This window comes from Antedon mediterranea, chromosome 10 (assembly GCF_964355755.1).
Source record: "Antedon mediterranea chromosome 10, ecAntMedi1.1, whole genome shotgun sequence".
In the NCBI taxonomy this organism is placed as follows: Eukaryota; Metazoa; Echinodermata; class Crinoidea; order Comatulida; family Antedonidae; genus Antedon; species Antedon mediterranea.
In genome coordinates this window covers 2,645,431-2,664,704 of record NC_092679.1, presented here as the reverse complement: position 1 = coordinate 2,664,704, position 19,274 = coordinate 2,645,431, and the positions used below count along the sequence as shown (strand labels likewise).

The following is a 19,274-nucleotide window of genomic DNA, read 5'->3' as shown; positions in this document are numbered from 1 at the left end:
AAATTGTACTACGTAAGTACCAACAACAAGTATAACCCGGAATTTATATTGATTGAACCATGGAGGTATAAAAATAGTTTGAACCATAGACCAAACTGTCCGTGTTTAAAACTTCGACTGCCAAAAATTGTTGTGTAGAAGTATAGCATATAAAATATCGTTATTTGTACAATAGTAAACACTTCAGTTTGAAAAAAAAAGAAGAAATTTGTTTTGCATATGAAATATTATACTCTACATAAGAATTAAAACTCTACTTCTTATGCATACAGAGCGCACACAGTAGTAGGCCTATAGCAAAACAAATACATGGTCACTTGCCATGTGCGCACGCGGGAAAATCCCTCATCACAAGCAAATGGATAAGCAAATGCGCATGTGATAAAGGGGGAAAAAAGCTAGCTCAGTAATTCTCATAGCTATACTAACTTCCTTATTTTAAAAAAGCGGACCAAAATAATCACTTAGAAAGACCATGGAGTAAAATTCTTTACTCCATGGAAAGACAAAATAAATGGTCAAATGAAACCAAAAGCCCATTGTGTCTGTGTACCGTGACAATTTTTCCCCATTGGCATTAATTTACAGTTCTTTTTTAGGTAAATAGGTTGACGAGTTCAAATCTAGCCTAGTTTTTGATACAATTTAAAACAGGGGACAAAATCAATCGGAATATATCGGATACGGGATCGGATAGTACTGTCTGTAGTCAGTTATGCTAAGTATTGGAATTTAATATACTCTAGTAGTAGTACAGTATTATTAGAATTGTTGTAGGCCTGCCATATTTTTTTCAGAGCGGCTGGGTAACACCGCCGATTATGGAGCATAAAATCTCGTATATGTGTTTTGTACATAAATTAATAAACTGTATATTATATTATTTATATATTGTGTATTTGGAAAAACAACAAACATGATGAATGTGTTTGTGTTTTGTGCGAATGGTTGAAGAAAGAAAGTCAAGCATAAACTGGTTCCAACCGGTTCAGGAAACTCAAAATTTTCCATCACTCCAATTCAGACAATAATCAGAGATACAGTGTGGATAGTAGTACTCCGGCATAAATGATTGTATATGAAGTATCTTTATTGAATTCAGGTAATTTTTCTTAAGCTATACGGTACGTTTAGAGGTAAGGTAGTACCAGGTTAGATATTTTTTGGGCATTGAATCTTATTTTCATTGATAATTGTGGATCAGGTTGATCAGCCAATGAGAATGCTCGCACGGGATTCGTTTATCGCGCCTCGCGGACGTTTTCATGATGATTCCGGTGTAGAAAAAAAATATAATATTGGAAATTCCATCCAGGTATAGGAATTAATCAATATAATTCTGTAATATTTGGCATAGTAATTTAGGTATATTTTTCACGTTCATTGTTATGGTTGATTGTACAGTAATTAATTTAATGTTATAAGAATAAAAGTGTATGTCATTTTATGGGTTTGGTGCACACGATTGGTTGTAGCCTTACCTTCGTCTGTACATGGTCGAGGCCAGACCAAACCAGTTGGGCTTGTTTACGATCGACGACGGTGAAAAAAATCCGTCACACTTGGCCTGTTGGCTATCCAAAAAAAAGGATAGACCTATTTACTTATGCCTCCCTACACATGTACATTAATCAATTGCTAAATTAAATATTTATTTAAACTGTATAATACTATATTGTTAAGCCTTATTTTATGTAAGTAAATAAAAATTATCAATTAAATTGTATTTTGTCATCACATTTTAATTGTGTGTTGTGTTTGTGGGATCCGTGTTTGTGGTTGGTGGGTGATGTAATTTTTGATATGAAAGAAACTTTGCTGGAAACTTCTAAAAAATACATACAAATTATTTTAATTAGACTAACGCCAAGTTCTAGACACACAAAATTGATTTTCAATATGAATGATTTTAAATAAAAATTACGATATTTAATTTTTTTTGTAAATTTTGATTATGCATCGTAAAAAAAGAAGAAAAACATGTAATTAAATTGTTTGTTTTTTTATGTTTTTCTTTTTGACATGGTTAAATGATTTGAATTGCAGATTTCAAGAAGAGTGGTATATTTTATTTGATTGAAATTCAATGCCTTCACAAAGCATGGCAACTTTAACAGAGCAGGCATCGCGGCTGCTAGATTTTAACCAGAAGCTTGATATTGCTTTGCTGGATGATGTCGTTGGTAGAATGTACGGAGGGGAAGGACCAGAGGTAAGACCATGCTTCTTCACCTTTGGTACTATCCAGGATTATTCAGAGAAATTGGAGGCTAATTTATTCCTTGACATTAATTCCTAGACAAGATTAAGAAGCATATTTTTTCATGTTTTTACGGGAGCTCTCCACTTGTGTTGTATACAAGTTTTTTCTCCTAATACTGTACCTGTTATACTGGAAAGCAACCTACAACTACATGGTATTATATATGATCAATTAAAAACCACTTCCTTGTTATATCCAACTTTAGCTTAGTAAACTACAAACTAAAACATTTAATTGTTAATTGATCATTCTGACCATGTCCTGTATCGCAATGACAAAGCAAAACCTGAAATCTTTGAGTTTTGAAACTTTGTGTCAAAATTAATACCTTTGAAATAAAAATAAAACAAATAACAGATTTAAAGCTCTGTCTACACTATCCAACTAAAATTTAAAAAAAATAGTGATGTGCCCAAATATGGTTACCGTTATGAAATTCCTAAATATGGTAGTAATATGGCATCATCGTGTCCATGGGCACATACATTTTGTTGTGACATCAAGTTTGATAGCGTAGACAGAGCTTTAGACTCATGGATGTAAAGTTATTTAAATCAGCATTAATTGAATACATTTTTTTGTAATTTAGTTTATATGGATGTATATTGAATTAATTGACTTAATTAATATTATATAGCAACGAATGGCACAAGAGATCCTGACCAGCCTGAAAGAACATCCAGACGCCTGGACCAGAGTTGACACCATTTTAGAATTTGCCAGCAACCAGGAAACAAAAGTAAGTACAATATATTAAACAATATTTAATAATTTATTACTTCAATTTAAAGTTGATGTTTTAATATCGACCATATTTTCATAAAATAATGTTTAAGTGTTTTGTAGTAGAATACAGATGTGGAATGAATTAATAATTATAATTGAAAAAAATTGTTAAATTTAAATATCAGATCAGTCTGTATTTATAATGAATGTTTAATGGCTACATGGAACTACACACCTTGTGAAAGTCATTAATCATCTGCTGCCTCCCATTATCAAATTAAAACAGGTTTGTACATATTATTTACATTAATAAACACTTGATTATTTTAATTTGTCTTGTTTTTTTTTAGTATTACGGACTTCAAATTCTTGAAACTGTCATAAAAACCAGATGGAAGGTATTGGATAGAGCTCAGTGTGAGGGTATCAAGAAATACACAGTTGGTCTGATAATAAAGCTGTCATCGGATGCCACCAACTTGGAGGTGTGTCTCTTATATCCGGGAAAATTGTGTAAAATAGTTTTAAAATGCTTACATACAGAGCTGTACAGTAGCTATATGAAAATAATGTTAGTGTTTGCTTATGAAGATAAATGGCATTGCATTGTTTACAGCCACCAACAAATTCGGCTGCACAATTTTAAAAGTAAAATGTACTGTATATCTACCTAACCCCTAGATTATCAAGCTAACTCAAGATTAAAACTCTGTCTACACTATCAAACTTTATGTGACAACAAAATGTGATGTGCCCATATATGGACATGATGATGTCATATCACTACCATATTTGGGCACATCACACTTGTTTTGTCAAAATAGTTTGATAGTGTAGACAAAGCTTTAATAATCAACCTGACTCCTAGATCAAGTTAACCCAACCCTCTAAAAGCTCTTTTCCACCCAACAAAAATTGTGTGTCCTATTTAAAAATCTGTAAAACAAGGAAATGATTCTATATTTAATAATAAAAAAACTATAAGTATTTGTTTTTTCTGCTGTGACTTTGACATTCCTTTTTTTTTTATTACAGAAAGAGAAGGTGTACCTTGGTAAGCTGAACATGATCTTAGTGCAGATTGTGAAACAAGAGTGGCCTAAGAACTGGCCAACGTTTATCAGTGACATCGTTGGCGCTAGCAAGACAAATGAATCTCTTTGTCAGAATAATATGATTATCTTGAAACTTCTCAGGTTTGTCATAATTTATTTGCTACACATTTTTTCCCCCTTTGTTTTTTGGGTATTTTGTTTTTTTTTGTGTGTAAAGTGCTTAGAAACATTGTATTGTGCGCTAAATAAAGACTACTACCACCATTATTTATTATTTTAATGTATACAGCTTGGTTTTATTGTATTTTGTATTTTAAATGATGTGTTTTATCTGTATTTTACTAAATTTTTACTTTTTTTAAACTCATTTTTATATTTTTTTATGTCAATTTTTTAACGTTGAACAAACGAAAATAATTTCAAACCTGTGTTTGACCATGAATACTAAATACTTATTTACTCCAAGATACAGATGTGATAATTTATTTCTATTTGACTGACTTAAATCAAGGTTTTGTGATGGGACTACAACATGTCATTAAAAACGATGTTCATAATCAATTACATTATTCATTAAGAATTAGACAACATGTTATTCTTTACATGTTTGTTGTTTGTTTTTACAGTGTACGTCGCCCACAATTAGCATCTTAATTAAGTGCTCTTAAAGTGCTATTTTTTATTTTAAATTTTAAATCAATTACGATTGTTGCAGACAGTTGATGGTACTACTAATTAACGTGTGTGTATAATATTATAGGTAGCATAATCTTTTCCTTTTGTATTTTTAGCACGCTGTTTAAATTACTATACATGTTCTTGGAAAAAAATAAAAAAATCATACATAGAATGATGCTATAAACAATACATAATAATATAAATTATTTGGAAGCTACACTTTTGAAACAGTGGTACACTTCTTGAATGAAGGTGCGACCAGAGCAAGTGAAATAAAAGTATTTTTTTAAGTATTATTTGCGGCACTTGTTGTTTGTTTAGAGTATAACCTATGTACTTTTAATGCCTTACTTTTTTTTATATGCGACAATAAATCATCATTGTAATTTTTGTTATTGTTTTTTAGTGAGGAAGTGTTTGACTTCTCAAGTGGTCAGATGACACAGGCAAAAGCCAAACATCTTAAAGACAGTATGTGTAATGAATTCTCACAAGTGTTTCAGTTGTGTCAGCTAGTTCTGGTAAGTTTTCTAATTATATCTATGGACTATTTGTATTTCCTTGTTGTTTTCTACTTTTATTTGATGAGAAAAATAAACATTTGTGAATTGAATTATAAGCAGCCTCCCACTAAGAAAAAATAGGATTAATTGTTATTAGTTTTGTTTCTTCTGTTATTGAATTCTATAGTTGAATTTTTTTCTTTTCAAAGGATTATAAATAAAGACCCAACTTTTTATATACATGCCTGGTTAAATGGATTGTTCATTCTAATGTGCAGTACTAGAATAAACACATAAATAAACTTTAATTTCTTTGTTTACATTTTATTATGTTTAAAGATGTATTGTCTCTTTGTCAAATTTCCCCCCCCCCCCCCAAAAAAAAGATTTTTAAAAAAAGTGGGTCATTTTGAAGTATCATAATAGTTATTAATTTTCACCAAAAATGAGTAAAAAATTAATTTGTTTTTGTGTTTTTTTGGTTCAAAAAATAACTTTGACTTCCGGTCAAAGTTTTCTATCAAAACATATCTCATACTTTGATATGGCCAATTTAAATTAAAAAAATTTTGACCTTCATTTTTTTTGTGTTTCTTTAAATACACACTTGTTATAATATACCATTATTGCCATTTTCTTATTCATTTTACATTCTTTTCTCTTCCTGCTTCAAACTTTACTATTATTTCCCCAAAAGGTGATATATTTTATAACCAAAACAGTAAGGTTTCTCAGACCCCTATGTAATCTAATACATTTGTTAAGTATGCATCTTCACAATGAAAATATTTAAAACAAGAAATATTTTTTACAAAAATCGCCGCTCCACTTTTTGACCTAACACTAACAGGTTTAATTAATGTTCTTCAGAAATAATTATTTATTATCAATTATTTTTGTTTAACAATCGGTAGTAATATTTATGATATCTAAATATCAACTGTGAGTATAATGTTTAGTCAATGTAAATGTTATGCTGTTTTATTGTACTGTTCTTGGAAAGCAATAACTATTTATACTTTCTTACTTATTGTTTTAGGACAACTCCCAGAATGCACCACTTGTTGGTTCAACACTTGAAACGTTGTTAAAGTTCTTAAACTGGATTCCACTTGGATATATTTTTGAAACTAAACAAATTAGTACTCTGATCTACAAGGTAACCATTTGTTTCACATTTCTAACTAATATAATTATCTATTTAAATAATCATATTCTTTACAAATATGTGCAATGAATACTCCAAAATCTCAATAAAAATAAAAGAATAATTAATTTAACTTCTGATTTATCAACCAACAACCCAATTAGGACACCGCGAGTACTCATAAAAATGTTGGTGTTCCTGAATTAGAGTGTTCCAAAGGAGAGGTTATAGTATTCTATAAATGTTGTTAACATTATGAACTAAAATGTATAAGGATAACAAGTTTCAACATGTATTGCACATTTGTAAAGGCGTTGATTACTAACTACTGAAGGAAATTATATTATATAACTGAAGTGATTGTAACATACACCAAGCTAAATGCAATATAATTCAATTTAACTATGAATTAGTTGCGGTTTATTAGTCACAACAATGCTTTTAATTGCCTAATTGTGATAAATTGCATATTTATTGAAGTGATTGATTCAGTTGCAATATATTAATTCTGTTGGTTTATGTTGTTGTTTGTTTATGTTATTTTCTCATGACTCATCATCTTTATCATTGCCATACTGACAAGGTAAATCTATTCTCAATTTTTGATAATATTCATACTGTGATCCAACCATCTATAGTATGAATATAACCTCATTTTATAATCATGTCATTTATAAACATAATTTACTTAAATTATTATTGAATGAAGCAGTTTTGTGTGCAAGAACCTTCATAAGTTTATGAAAGGTTATATTTTCACAAAACAAATTTCATGGACAAAGTCAATTATTATTTTCACTATTATAATAAAAGTATCGAGTGCAATCAACTGTGACTGTTCCTTAGCAACAGAAAACAGTACAAAGTAAAATTGAATTCTGATAAAACTATGTTTGTAATGAGATTTGTTATAATGATAGTTTTCAAAATTGGGAAATTCAATACTTTATTTTGGTTTATGTAGCCCTAGGTAAAGTGATCTTGTTTTTTTCCATGCTATAGCAGAATGATCTCTTTCAGGTCCTTTGAGTGTTTGCTAACCTGTCCTAGTACTCCTCCCATACAGAGGGCCTACAGTCAGGTATTAGTGGTAACAAAATGCTTGACCTCACCCTGTGGTGTAGGCCGACTGCTTATTATAAAAACACATGCATAATGATACATAGGAACATGAAGTGACTGATACCAAAATCTTAAATCAAACGAACCACAATGACAATGTAGACTCACTGAATGGATTTTTATAATAATAAAATATTATTAGCAAATACCGGTATGTGTATGAAATAAGTAAAACAAGTACATTTTATACACTTTTTCAAATTTTAATTTTTCTTAGTTTTTTCTTTCTTTTTCTTTTTTTTTAATTTTTAAATCAACTCAGTAGAAAGAAAAACAAACTTTTTTTACCAACGTTGTAATGTAATCTGTGTGTTCACGTTTTTACCATTTCCAACACTTAGTTCGTCATTGTGTTTTTTGTTTTTTTGTGAGGTTGTTGTTCACTTCATGGCCCTGTCTTAAATAGTTAATTAGACAAGATTTTTACAACCTAGTTTTGTTATGAACTAGTGGCATCTTTAAGAAGAAACCTATAAATAGCTTTGTTTATTGATTCAATTAAATTGTACTACTTTTATTATACGGTAGTTGTTTTAAAGCATTTTTCAGTTCCATAGATATTTAATGTCAATATTTCTATGGCAATAATAAAGCATTCTAATAATTCATTTAAAGAGAATGATAGATTTTAATCTAAATCTCTGTCTACACTACTAAACTTTATGTGACAAAAAGAAATGTGATGTGCCCATATATGGACATGGCATATCACTACCATATATTTGTTTTGTTTCATAGTGTAGACAAAGCTTTAGTTTCATTCAGCAACACATACTGCTCATTATAACAATAAATTAACTGTAGCAAATATTTAAGGGAATTCGTTTCAGTCCTTCAGTTCTAAAAATGAATCTATTCATTTCTTTAATTTTTATAGTTTTTGAACGTTCCAATGTTTCGAAACACAACGCTGAAATGTTTGACTGAAATTGCTGGAATAAACGTCAGCCAGTACGATGAACAATTCGTGGTACTCTTTACACTCACAATGACGCAGTTAAAACAGGTAAGGAATTTAGTGGTGTAATGTAGGAAGCATTGCAAAGTCCACTGGCTTAGCACGTCTGAAGCTTGGTTCCCACTAGCGACACAACGTAACACAACCTATGCAACGTAAGAAAATGCCCTTCCAATAATTGTGTTTGCCCCTGCCTGTTTGAAATGAAACCTACGATGTATGCAGCACTGTTGCGTCGTCGGTTCCCACTTGTGATTACGTAATACAGTACAGGAAGGACAAAATTAAATTTTCAGAGGAAAAAATATATGAAATCGAAAATTCTTCAAAGGGTTTATTCTAGCATAGTACCAAATCAATACATTTTACATTGAAACAGTGGTTTAGATGAGGATTGGTTATACATTAAATTAATTTTTTCGTAGATGCTACCGCTTGATACAAACATCAAAGAAGCTTATGCTAATGGACGAGATGATGAGCAGAACTTTATTCAGAATCTAGCGTTATTCCTCTGTACGTTTTTTAAAGAGCATATTCAATTGATAGAAAAGAAACAAGAATTATCTGAAATTCTTCTTGAGGTAAGTTTTACATATTGGCTTGTTAATTAGCAACAATGGATAAAAATGACATATATTTTTGTTAATTTATAAAGCACAAGTACAAATTTATCCTGATACCATTAACCTTGTACGATTACTTACAGTAGTATAGAATTAATTGAATGAATTCAATATTAAAATATAAATAAATATAAAAATATAATATGATGGACTGAGCCGTCGAATCTGACAGATCTCGTTTCCATCTGACTTTCTTTGACTATATTATTATATTCATTTGACAGTATTATGATTTCGAACTTATAATTTTTTTTTAGCAACACTAATTATATTATGATTATGATTTTTTTCAGGCACATCATTATTTGACATTAATATCAGAAGTGGAAGAAACAGAAATATTTAAGATTTGTTTGGAGAACTGGAACACACTTGCTTCAGATTTGTATCGAGAGAGTCCGTTCTCATCGACACCGTCATCTCCAATAGTTTTAGCAAATACGTCATCAACTGATATCCCACCGAGAAGAAAAATGTACCTTAATGTTTTATCAAAGGTATTTTTTTATTTATTTATTTTATTATTTATCTAAAAATAAGTTATAAGCATTTATGAAACATAATATATCAAGGGCTAAAGAACTAATCAAGTTTAGCCCCTAAACATTGAAGAATAATTAGTTAATAAATAAATAAGGGCAACCTTTCTAAACTTAATATCATTTGTTTTTTAACCGTGTTAATATATTTGTTTTCTTATGCAAGTTCTTTAATTGAAAGCATGTAGAAAAATAAAGAAAATATTGCCGCTAGCGGTTTGGCATGTTGGTTGCTTTCTGGAAAATACTGTATTGTTTTGTTTAGATTCAATGGCACTCTTCCAAAAAATATTGGTTCAATCACCTACTTAGAACTCCTAAATGACTCACTTTTGTCCTTACGAGTTGAAAAAGAGCAAATTAACCAAAGAGTTCGGATTATGCATTTAATAATTCAGTTAATAACTAATCAACTTAACTTTTTTTTTTTTTTACAGGTCAGAAAAATTATGATATCAAGAATGGCGAAGCCAGAAGAGGTTTTAGTCGTTGAGAACGACCAAGGAGAAGTTGTGAGAGAGTTCATGAAGGATACAGACTCAATTAATATGTACAAAAATATGAGAGAAACATTAGGTATGTGAAAGTAGCATGTAACTTGTGGTTCTACCACTCCCTCAGTCTCATAAGAAACTTTAAGTAAGGCAATCTAACAATAGAATGCTAAGGGTTTATCTGTGGCTGCGACACGATCAGTTCCACACCCCTAAACAGACACCACATGCTGCCGAGAATGCGTACATAGTACAGTACTGTTGGTATTTGTTGCAGCCAGACATAAGATCAAAGGACTGTTACTAGTTCCTATCTTGGCAATGTGAGCTCAGTGTCCTGTTGTTAGATTGCCTTGCTTTAAGGCATGATATAGTTTATCTATCCTGTAATTGGCGATTGCTATTTGATGTGGATGAACTCATTTTGAATGTGATTGATGTTATTTAATATTTTCAGTATACTTGACTCATTTGGATTATGCCGACACAGAACAAATAATGACAGAAAAACTGCATCTGCAGGTTAATGGACAGGAATGGTCTTGGAAAAATCTCAATACAGTAAGATAAAGATTCTTAGTGAAAACATAAAACTCCTAGAAAGTAGGAAGCCTTTGCCATTTTCCCCCAGACTGTAAAACTTAAGAGTTCATATTATTTATGCAAATTATAACATGATATATACAGCATTGTATTTACCTCCTTAAAGCTCTGCCTACACTATCACATGTGTGACAAAAAAAGTGTGATGTGCCCAAATATGGTAGTAAAATGCTTAAATATGGTAGTGATATGATGTCATCATGTCCATATATGGGCACATTACATTTTTTTTTGTGTCCTAAAGTTTGATAGTGTAGACAGAGCTTTAGAATCATGAAAGATTACCCGCTGAATATTTTCTATCATTCCTCCACAGTTATGCTGGGCAATAGGCTCAATTAGTGGCGCTATGCACGAAGAGGATGAAAAACGATTTTTAGTAACAGTAATCAAAGATTTATTGGGTTTGTGTGAACAAAAGAGAGGAAAAGACAACAAAGCCATCATAGCTTCAAACATCATGTACGTCGTTGGCCAATACCCACGATTCCTCAGAGCTCATTGGAAATTTCTGAAAACTGTTGTAAATAAGCTGTTTGAGTTTATGCATGGTGAGTTTAAAGTTAGAATTTAGCACAATAACAAACCATCCTGCCCAAAACAGAAAAATATGGAAACAAATTGGGGAAAGCGTAATGACGGAAAACGTTTCTAGAGAAGTTTAAAGTTATGTTTGTTGTTCATTTGTACAATTATGATTAATTAATTTGGTTGAAGAGTATGGAAAAATTATTTCAATATCTCATATAAGACAAATTTCTTTTTTAAACATAGAAACGCATGATGGGGTACAGGACATGGCATGTGACACATTTATAAAAATTGCACAGAAGTGTAGGCGTCATTTTGTGCAGGTACAAGTTGGCGAAGTGATGCCATTTATTGAGGAAATACTCAATGGTATTCAATCTATCATATGTGATCTTCAACCCCAACAGGTAATTTCCATCAAAATCTATCTTTAATAATCAATTAAGTCATCAGTAATTCAATAATCATAATAAATATTAACATTAAAATATAACATTTATAATATTTTACTGTTTACCATTCATTAACTTTAATAACCATCCTTTACTAACTTTTGTAGGTGCATACGTTTTATGAAGCAGTTGGTTATATGATAAGTGCGCAAACAGACTCTATGGTACAAGAACATCTGATAGAAAAATATATGTTGTTACCAAACCAAGTCTGGGATAATATCATTCAAGAAGCAACTAAAGTAAGTGACATTCTCTTTATGTCATGGAGGTACAGGAACAATTTTGGAAGCTCTGGGTGACATAGTAATGCGACTAATACTGTGAATTTGCTAAAAGGCTGTAGGCCTACCTTATAACAATGTTTTAGAATGTTTTGACAATACTACATGTTGTGACAATTACTACTATTTTGTGTTTTTTACAGAAAATGGATGTATTGCAAGAACCGGAGACCGTAAAACAATTAGGAAGTATTTTGAAGACAAATGTGCGGGCATGTAAGGCTGTAGGACATCCTTTTGTTGTACAGGTAAGGATATTTTTAGCTCTTCATACTATTTTAAGTTCATACTTGTATGGCTGTTATTGTCATTAGCTCTACTGTTATAAGTTAATACTTGTATGTCTGTTATTCCCATTAACTAAGTGTTTGTATAGGAAGTTCCGTAAACATGTGATTCTGGATTGGTTAGTAATCCCAGGTCAGGTCTTTATGAGACAAAAACAGATGTGATTTTCCCATATATGGACATGATGATGTCATATCGCTACCATATTTAGGCATAGCACTATTATATTTCGGTAGTTTTTTCAAACTTGTTTGATAGTGTAGACAGAGCTTTACAGTGTGGAAGAACTGGTTCTGTAAAGAAATGGTTCTGTAAATAAATGGTTCTGTAAAGTATATAAAAAATATGTAAAATCAAAATTATGTTATATATATTAAAAGTATACAACATATAAACACTATTGTATAATATTATTAGATATAATGATTGATTTTGTTAATTTCTTTACAGCTTGGGAGAATATACCTTGATATGTTGAATGTTTATAAGTGTATGAGTGAGAATATCTCGGCAGCCATAACACAAAATGGAGAATCAGTGACAAAGGTGCCTCTTATCAGAGCTATGAGAACTGTAAAGAAAGAGACGTTGAAACTGATCTCTGGTTGGGTTAGCAGATCAAATGACCCCAAAATGGTAAATATACTTCTTTCAGATCCTGATCCTAGAGTACTGGGTGCAAATCGTGTCAGGTGCCATGTTTCTTGGGTGTTTTTTTTTCAGGACTGCGTTGCTAGTAACTGTGAAGAATAGTTAATTAATTAACTCACTGTTGGCTGCTTGGCAATTTGCCTAAAATAAGAATTAGTACTAACGCATACATTCATTAATATTAATAATGTAAATTAAAGTTCCTTTTTTTATTAATTTTGGTTGCTTTTTTCAGGTAATTGAGAATTTTATCCCACCGCTTCTGGAAGCTGTTCTTTCCGATTACAAACGAAACGTTCCCGCTGGCAGAGAACCTGAGGTACTTAGTACTATGGCAACAATTGTAAATAAACTAGAGGTAAGTGTTGTAATTGATAATTTCTTAATTATTCATTGGCAGAAGTGGAATTAAAATATACCATTATATAGATTTTACAAAAGTGACATGCACCAATACTTTTTTTTGCAATTTCTATATGAAATATAGGGAAATGTCTACACTATCAAAGTTTATGTGACAAAAAAGTTATGTGACCATTTAAGGACATGATGATGTCATACCACTACCATATTTGGGCATATCACTACCATATTTGGGCATATCACTTTTTTGTCAAAATTTGATAGTGTAGACAGAGCTTTACAATATTCATGGTTTTGTTTACTAAATAATACAAATGATAAATATAAATATAAATTAAATAATACTTTAAATAGATAATTTTTATTGTGTACATTTTCTATGTTTTCTTCTTTTTATTTCAGAATCACATAACAAACCAAATCCCCAAAATCTTTGATCACGTTTTTGAATGTACTGTTGAAATGATAAACAAGGACTTTGAAGAATACCCAGAACACAGGACAAACTTCTTCCTGCTGTTACAAGCTGTTAGTAATCATTGCTTTGCGGCTCTTATTCAGATACCAGCGGCACAGTTCAAGCTTATTCTCGACTCCATCGTGTGGGCGATGAAGCATACCATGAGAAATGTCGCAGATACTGGTAAGAATTTGTTATGCCGTTTTAAAAACACTTACACTAGGAATTCATACTTGGCGATTTAGCTATATAGAGTACTTTTAAGTACTCAAAGATTTCTTGGGTGATATGTTGAAATTAGAAAGCTCTGAGGGTCCTCCCAACCAACACAATTTAATTTCACACAGAATCCATTAGGAATATATCTATACAATACTTTTAAGCTCTGCATTCACACTTCATAAAAAAACTTGGATGGATTTGAATGCTCATATTTCCACACTATCCACTGAGCTAAAGCTCTGTCTACACTATCAATCTAGTAGTGATATACCCAAATATGGTAGTATTATGACCTCGTCCATATATGGGCAAATCACATTTTTTTGTCACATAAAGTTTGATAATGTAGACAGATTTTTAGTGTTTGTATAGCAAGTTCCGTAAACATGATTCTGGATTAGGTAGTTTGATAGTGTAGATAGAGCTTTAGTCTGAACATACTTTTAATATGTGAATGCGTTTTTCTTTGACAGGGCTTGCAATACTTTATGGCTTACTGCAGAACATATGGCAGGACACAAACGCTGCCCAGAACTTTTACCAGACATACTACACCGATATCTTACAACATGTTCTCTCAGTTGTCACGGATACATCTCATACAGCAGGTAACGAAACTCATCTATGATTTATGAGGCACTTTTTGCATCATTTAATAGCTGATCCAGAGACTAAGGCATTGTCTTTTTTGATCACTCAACACACTCCTAAAATGCCTTTGGGGTGCGTCATTTACAGCACATTTAAATTTGATAAACTTCTACCCACCACGATATACAAACAGCATACCTACAGCACCCCTGAATGTTTTGAGGAATGCAATTTGTTGGGACATTTTTCAAATTTCAAAATACAAGAATGACTTACTGTTATTATTTACGCCTTGAGCAATTTTCTGGTTATGTGCGTTAATATATAAATTGATTATTATTTGCAGGTTTGACAATGCATGCGACTATCCTAGCGTACATGTTTAACTTGGTAGAAAGGAAGAGAATAGTGGTGGCGTTGGATGCCGCACGTGGCGAGGCGGCCAACGAAGATTACATTAAGGAGTTTACGGGCAAGTTGCTCAAGAATGCATTCCCTCATCTTCAAGAGTAAGTCTAACTTTTTTATCGTCTATTTATAAAAATTTATCTGTCCATAACAATAAATAAAGTAAAGAAAATAATGAGCTTCTAAAAACTGTGCTTTAGTGTCCTTATCAGATATACTTTTCGTTGTTTCTTTACTAGGTTACAAATCAAGTTGTTTGTTACGGGACTCTTCAGTTTAAACCAAGATATTGCAGCCTTCAAAGAACATCTGCGGGACTTCTTGGTTCAAATAAAGGTATATTAAAATATAATATAAATACAGTATTTTCAGAAATATTTAGATGAAAGTATCTCTGACAAAAAATGTTTAAAAGCAGAAAATACAATTTTGGATTGTTTTTTTCCGTTTGTAGGAAATTGCTGGCGCCGATCAATCAGATTTATTTGTCGAAGAACGAGAATCGATGTTAAGACAAGCAGAAGAAGAAAAGAGGAAGGTGCAAATGTCTGTCCCTGGTATCATCAACCCGCACGACATCTCGGATGACATGCAGGACTAAAAAACTATAACCTTTAGTAAACACAGAACTTGAAGAAATTCTGCGCCGCTAGATGCGTGTCGTGGTAGAGAAGGAAAGGCACAAGGTTCTAGCATACTTAACCGTGTGGCGTAGTTTGACGTTGATGTTTACAACCCAAGATGCAAATAGCCATTTTGTTAGTTACCTAAGCCCTGATGAACGTGTTTGTTAAATACACCGTATCTTCTACCACAGCTTAAAGCTTTGTCTACAAAAGTGTAATGTGCCCAAATATGGTAGTGATACTCCCAAATATGGTAGTGCTATGACATCATCATCATATTCATATATGGGCAAATTACATTTTTTTGTCACATAAAGTTCGATAGTGTGGACAGAGCTTTAGCCATGAATAGATTCTGAAGAAAGATCATGAAATTGTTGATTTAACAATCATAAAATGAATATTGATCATTGAAAGACAGATGATTATAATTAAATCCAATTTCTTTCCAACAGTTTAAGAAATAATGTGTTTGTGACGTTGTAACCCTTTATTTTGATGTTGTTTTTTCAATATATAAAGGACTGTAAATTATAATGTAAATAACTTGTAAATACAGACTAGGCAAGGCCATGATTTTGTATGATCAGAAAAGAAAAAATAGACTTTGTGTTTGTAAGTTAAATCGTTTGTATTGTATTAGTATTTGAGGAATGTTTTGTGAAATGAACAGATATAAAATTTAAATAGTTAAAAGTTTAGAGCATCCTTACTGCAGGCATTGTTTATTTGATATATGCCCAAATATGGTCATGCAATATCCATATTAGTATAATATATATTATAAGTCACATCCATATTCAAGTTATTATATTTTGCGTATATAATATAATGGTTTACTAATGTTATCGTTATATAATGTTATTGCCCATATATGGTCACAAAGCACCCATTGTATGAGGTTTTAATGCCCTTATATAGTCATGCTTAAAAATAGTCATAATGTACCCAAGTTGCCATACTAGGTGTACATAATAATCAGGGTATTAAAATTACTTCAATGTGACTCATTTGGGTACTACCATATATAGTCGCGATATACCCATATTAGGGAGCTTTCAATTGAAAGTAATATACTGGGAGAAAAAAACAAAGCATCTGCTTAAAAACCTTACTAAATGTTTATTTTCTCCTGGACTATGCTTTATGATATTCCAGTCTGTCCCATAAGGTTTGTAAGCTCTCTCGATTTAATCGAAGGATGTCCGCATAAATGAAAATGCCTGAAAGAAATATGTTGAAAGATGTTTTCTAGTTTTTATATTTATTATAATATGCATAAAGTTGATATAGTATGTTTTTAAGTATTTGTATGTATGATGCGAGCAGAGGTCGTTGGTAGTGTGTGGATGTTAATTTTAAATGAAGATGCTGTAAATTCTGTTGACAAATTGTGTTGTGGTGGTGATGATCGTTACCGTTATTTATTTTTTGATGTTTTAAAAAAAACCTGGTTTTCCTTGCATTTTCAGTATTTTGATTACAATATCATGCCCATTGAGATCTCAGTGTTTTGACCCATACAGTACACAACAAAAAGCATAAAATACCTGATATGGTTATGTGGTAGCAAGGATAGATTGTTTTCCACAGTGGTGAGAAGAGGAGAGCTCTTCTTTGAGGAACTTGCATACACAGAATAAACATAAAATCACCATATATATGAGTATTTATGCATATTTCCACAAACTTTGCTGTAATTTCACTGCAAACGCATCCACAAGGTGTAGTCACCCACAGGGTTTACATCCATGAGGTGTTTGCAATCGAATTGAAGGCAAGTTTAAGTCATTGCATATGAAAACCAGGTTTTTAAAAGACACTGAAAACAGTATTGTGTGCATTATTGAAGTACATAGACCAAAGTTAAGTAACAAATTGGTATGAAAAGATGCATATTTATGAATTTCACACTAAAATATGACCTGACTTGCCAGAATTGTAACGCCCTTCACATCTTTTATACAGTAATTAATATTAATTTATATTATTTTTCACTATTATACAACTTGTATTCCAGATAGTTTGATCGTCAATAGTGTTTCATAATATCTTGTAAAAATATGTAAGGGTTTTTGTGTTGCAACATGAAAAAATGCAAGATTTAGTTTATGATGACTTTCAGTCTAAATGGGAAATTGTGTAATGTACTGTAAGTCCATATAATAAGTAAGTTAACACAAAATCATTTTCTTTTGTATAACACAAATTAATAGCCAACATAATTGATATATTTTCTGTGATTTCTCCATTTCTAAGGAAACATAATTAAGACATATCAAAATTTCATTAATAAGACAAAAAGCACTTTATGTTATTGATAAAAACTTAAATAATATAAACATGTTAAACTTAACATGTTATTAATTTATGTATTATATATACAGTTAAAGATTCACACATGTGAATTGCACTCATTGGAACTTTCCACCTAAACCTTAGCAACTTTTTATTTTCATGAGATGCCACTAGACTATGCGGCTATTGAGTCAAGCATCTGCACTCTGAGCATCTAAATGGCGTTGACTTGATAGCTGTGTTCTCACATGGTTAGTCATGATAACAAAATTCACCATTAAGAGTTCGAAAGCAACAGACATTTGCACGGGCTCTTTAAAAATGTGCTTCAGTAACAGAAATTTTTAGCCGCATTTATCATGTGTAGACGTTATGCTTGGTTGGTTTCATAATCTGGAAACTGCGTAGTGCAACCACATGAAAATTGTAATGATATACATCAGCTTTGTGCACATAATTCACACATATTTCTTCATGTTTACACCATGTCAATGATAGAACAACATTCATTATGCAAATATATTCCAAGGGCAGTTGTTAGTACAATCTGCACCAATGCAAATGCAACTAATGTAATTCCATAAATGTGTGATTTTATCCAAATCACTCTGCATATAATTATCAGTGTCCTTTCCACATTATTTAATCCGTATAAAAAACAAAACATACATACAGTACTCTTGTTATATAGCAAGACCATTTGATGTGTTAACAATTATTGCAATTGGCTTCAAATTTTCATTCAGATTTTTAGCTTTAAAATGTTTAAATTATTTGATTCCGGACGATTTAGAATTTGTTCAATGTTGCATCGAGTAAACATTGTATTGAACAAACATTAGTAGCTAATTCCACCTTAGTAAAATTTAAAAATGTATTTTTATCTTTGCTTTTCATTTTTATTTCATTCTTTGTTAGTTTATACTTTCCTATTATTTGTTTTTTTCTATATTAACTGTTTGTAAGATGCGAAATGTTTCATTGTATTAATAAAAGTTCAATTGTTACACAGTGTTAATTTTAGATGTACAGTAACTTTATGATTATTTTGTCGTTGGATAATTGTAGAACCACTGCAATAAGTAGCTTTGCGTCAGGGATCTGACCAATTATTCTGTCATTGTTGAGAGAAAGTAGAAGTTGTTGAGGGTCTGTTGCTGAAGTTTCCAGTTATATTATTCTTCCTTTGTGGCACAACATTTCCAGCTTAAGTATAGTTACAGTATTACACTTACGGCAAAACATTTCTATTTCTACAAAGTATCGCTGTCTAGAACCTAGTCTAAAGCTCTGTCTAAACTATCAAACTAGTTTGACAAAAAAGTATGATGTGCCCAAATATGGTACAGTATTGATGACATCATCGTGTCCATTCCAAATATGAGC

General features: G+C 31.4%; 1 protein-coding gene across 1 annotated transcript; it reads left to right on the top strand.

Annotated features, from left to right (window-relative positions):
* The first annotated feature begins 921 nt into the window (after window positions 1-921).
* LOC140059877 (exportin-1-like) lies at window positions 922-19,145 on the top strand. The gene is made up of 23 exons (XM_072105844.1): window positions 922-1,102; window positions 2,047-2,212; window positions 2,901-3,002; window positions 3,340-3,474; window positions 4,025-4,185; window positions 5,129-5,243; window positions 6,265-6,384; window positions 8,372-8,500; window positions 8,878-9,036; window positions 9,372-9,575; window positions 10,055-10,193; window positions 10,569-10,672; window positions 11,031-11,265; window positions 11,489-11,652; window positions 11,805-11,939; window positions 12,125-12,229; window positions 12,720-12,905; window positions 13,156-13,278; window positions 13,686-13,926; window positions 14,439-14,573; window positions 14,903-15,065; window positions 15,204-15,300; window positions 15,419-19,145. Exons 2-23 carry the CDS (start codon window positions 2,087-2,089, stop codon window positions 15,563-15,565), a joined length of 3,225 nt encoding a protein of 1,074 aa, XP_071961945.1. The 5' UTR covers window positions 922-1,102; window positions 2,047-2,086; the 3' UTR covers window positions 15,566-19,145.
* The last annotated feature ends 129 nt before the right edge of the window (window positions 19,146-19,274 follow it).

What these genes read in the sequence shown, in the direction of transcription:
- LOC140059877 (XM_072105844.1), top strand. Translation starts at nt 2,087, where the DNA reads ATGCCTTCACAAAGCATGGCAACTTTAACAGAGCAGGCATCGCGGCTG. An exon ending in AAATATGAGAGAAACATTAG is followed by an intron (nt 10,194 to 10,568) that starts GTATGTGAAAGT and finishes TAATATTTTCAG; the next exon opens with TATACTTGACTCATTTGGAT. An exon ending in GTGATCTTCAACCCCAACAG is followed by an intron (nt 11,653 to 11,804) that starts GTAATTTCCATC and finishes TAACTTTTGTAG; the next exon opens with GTGCATACGTTTTATGAAGC.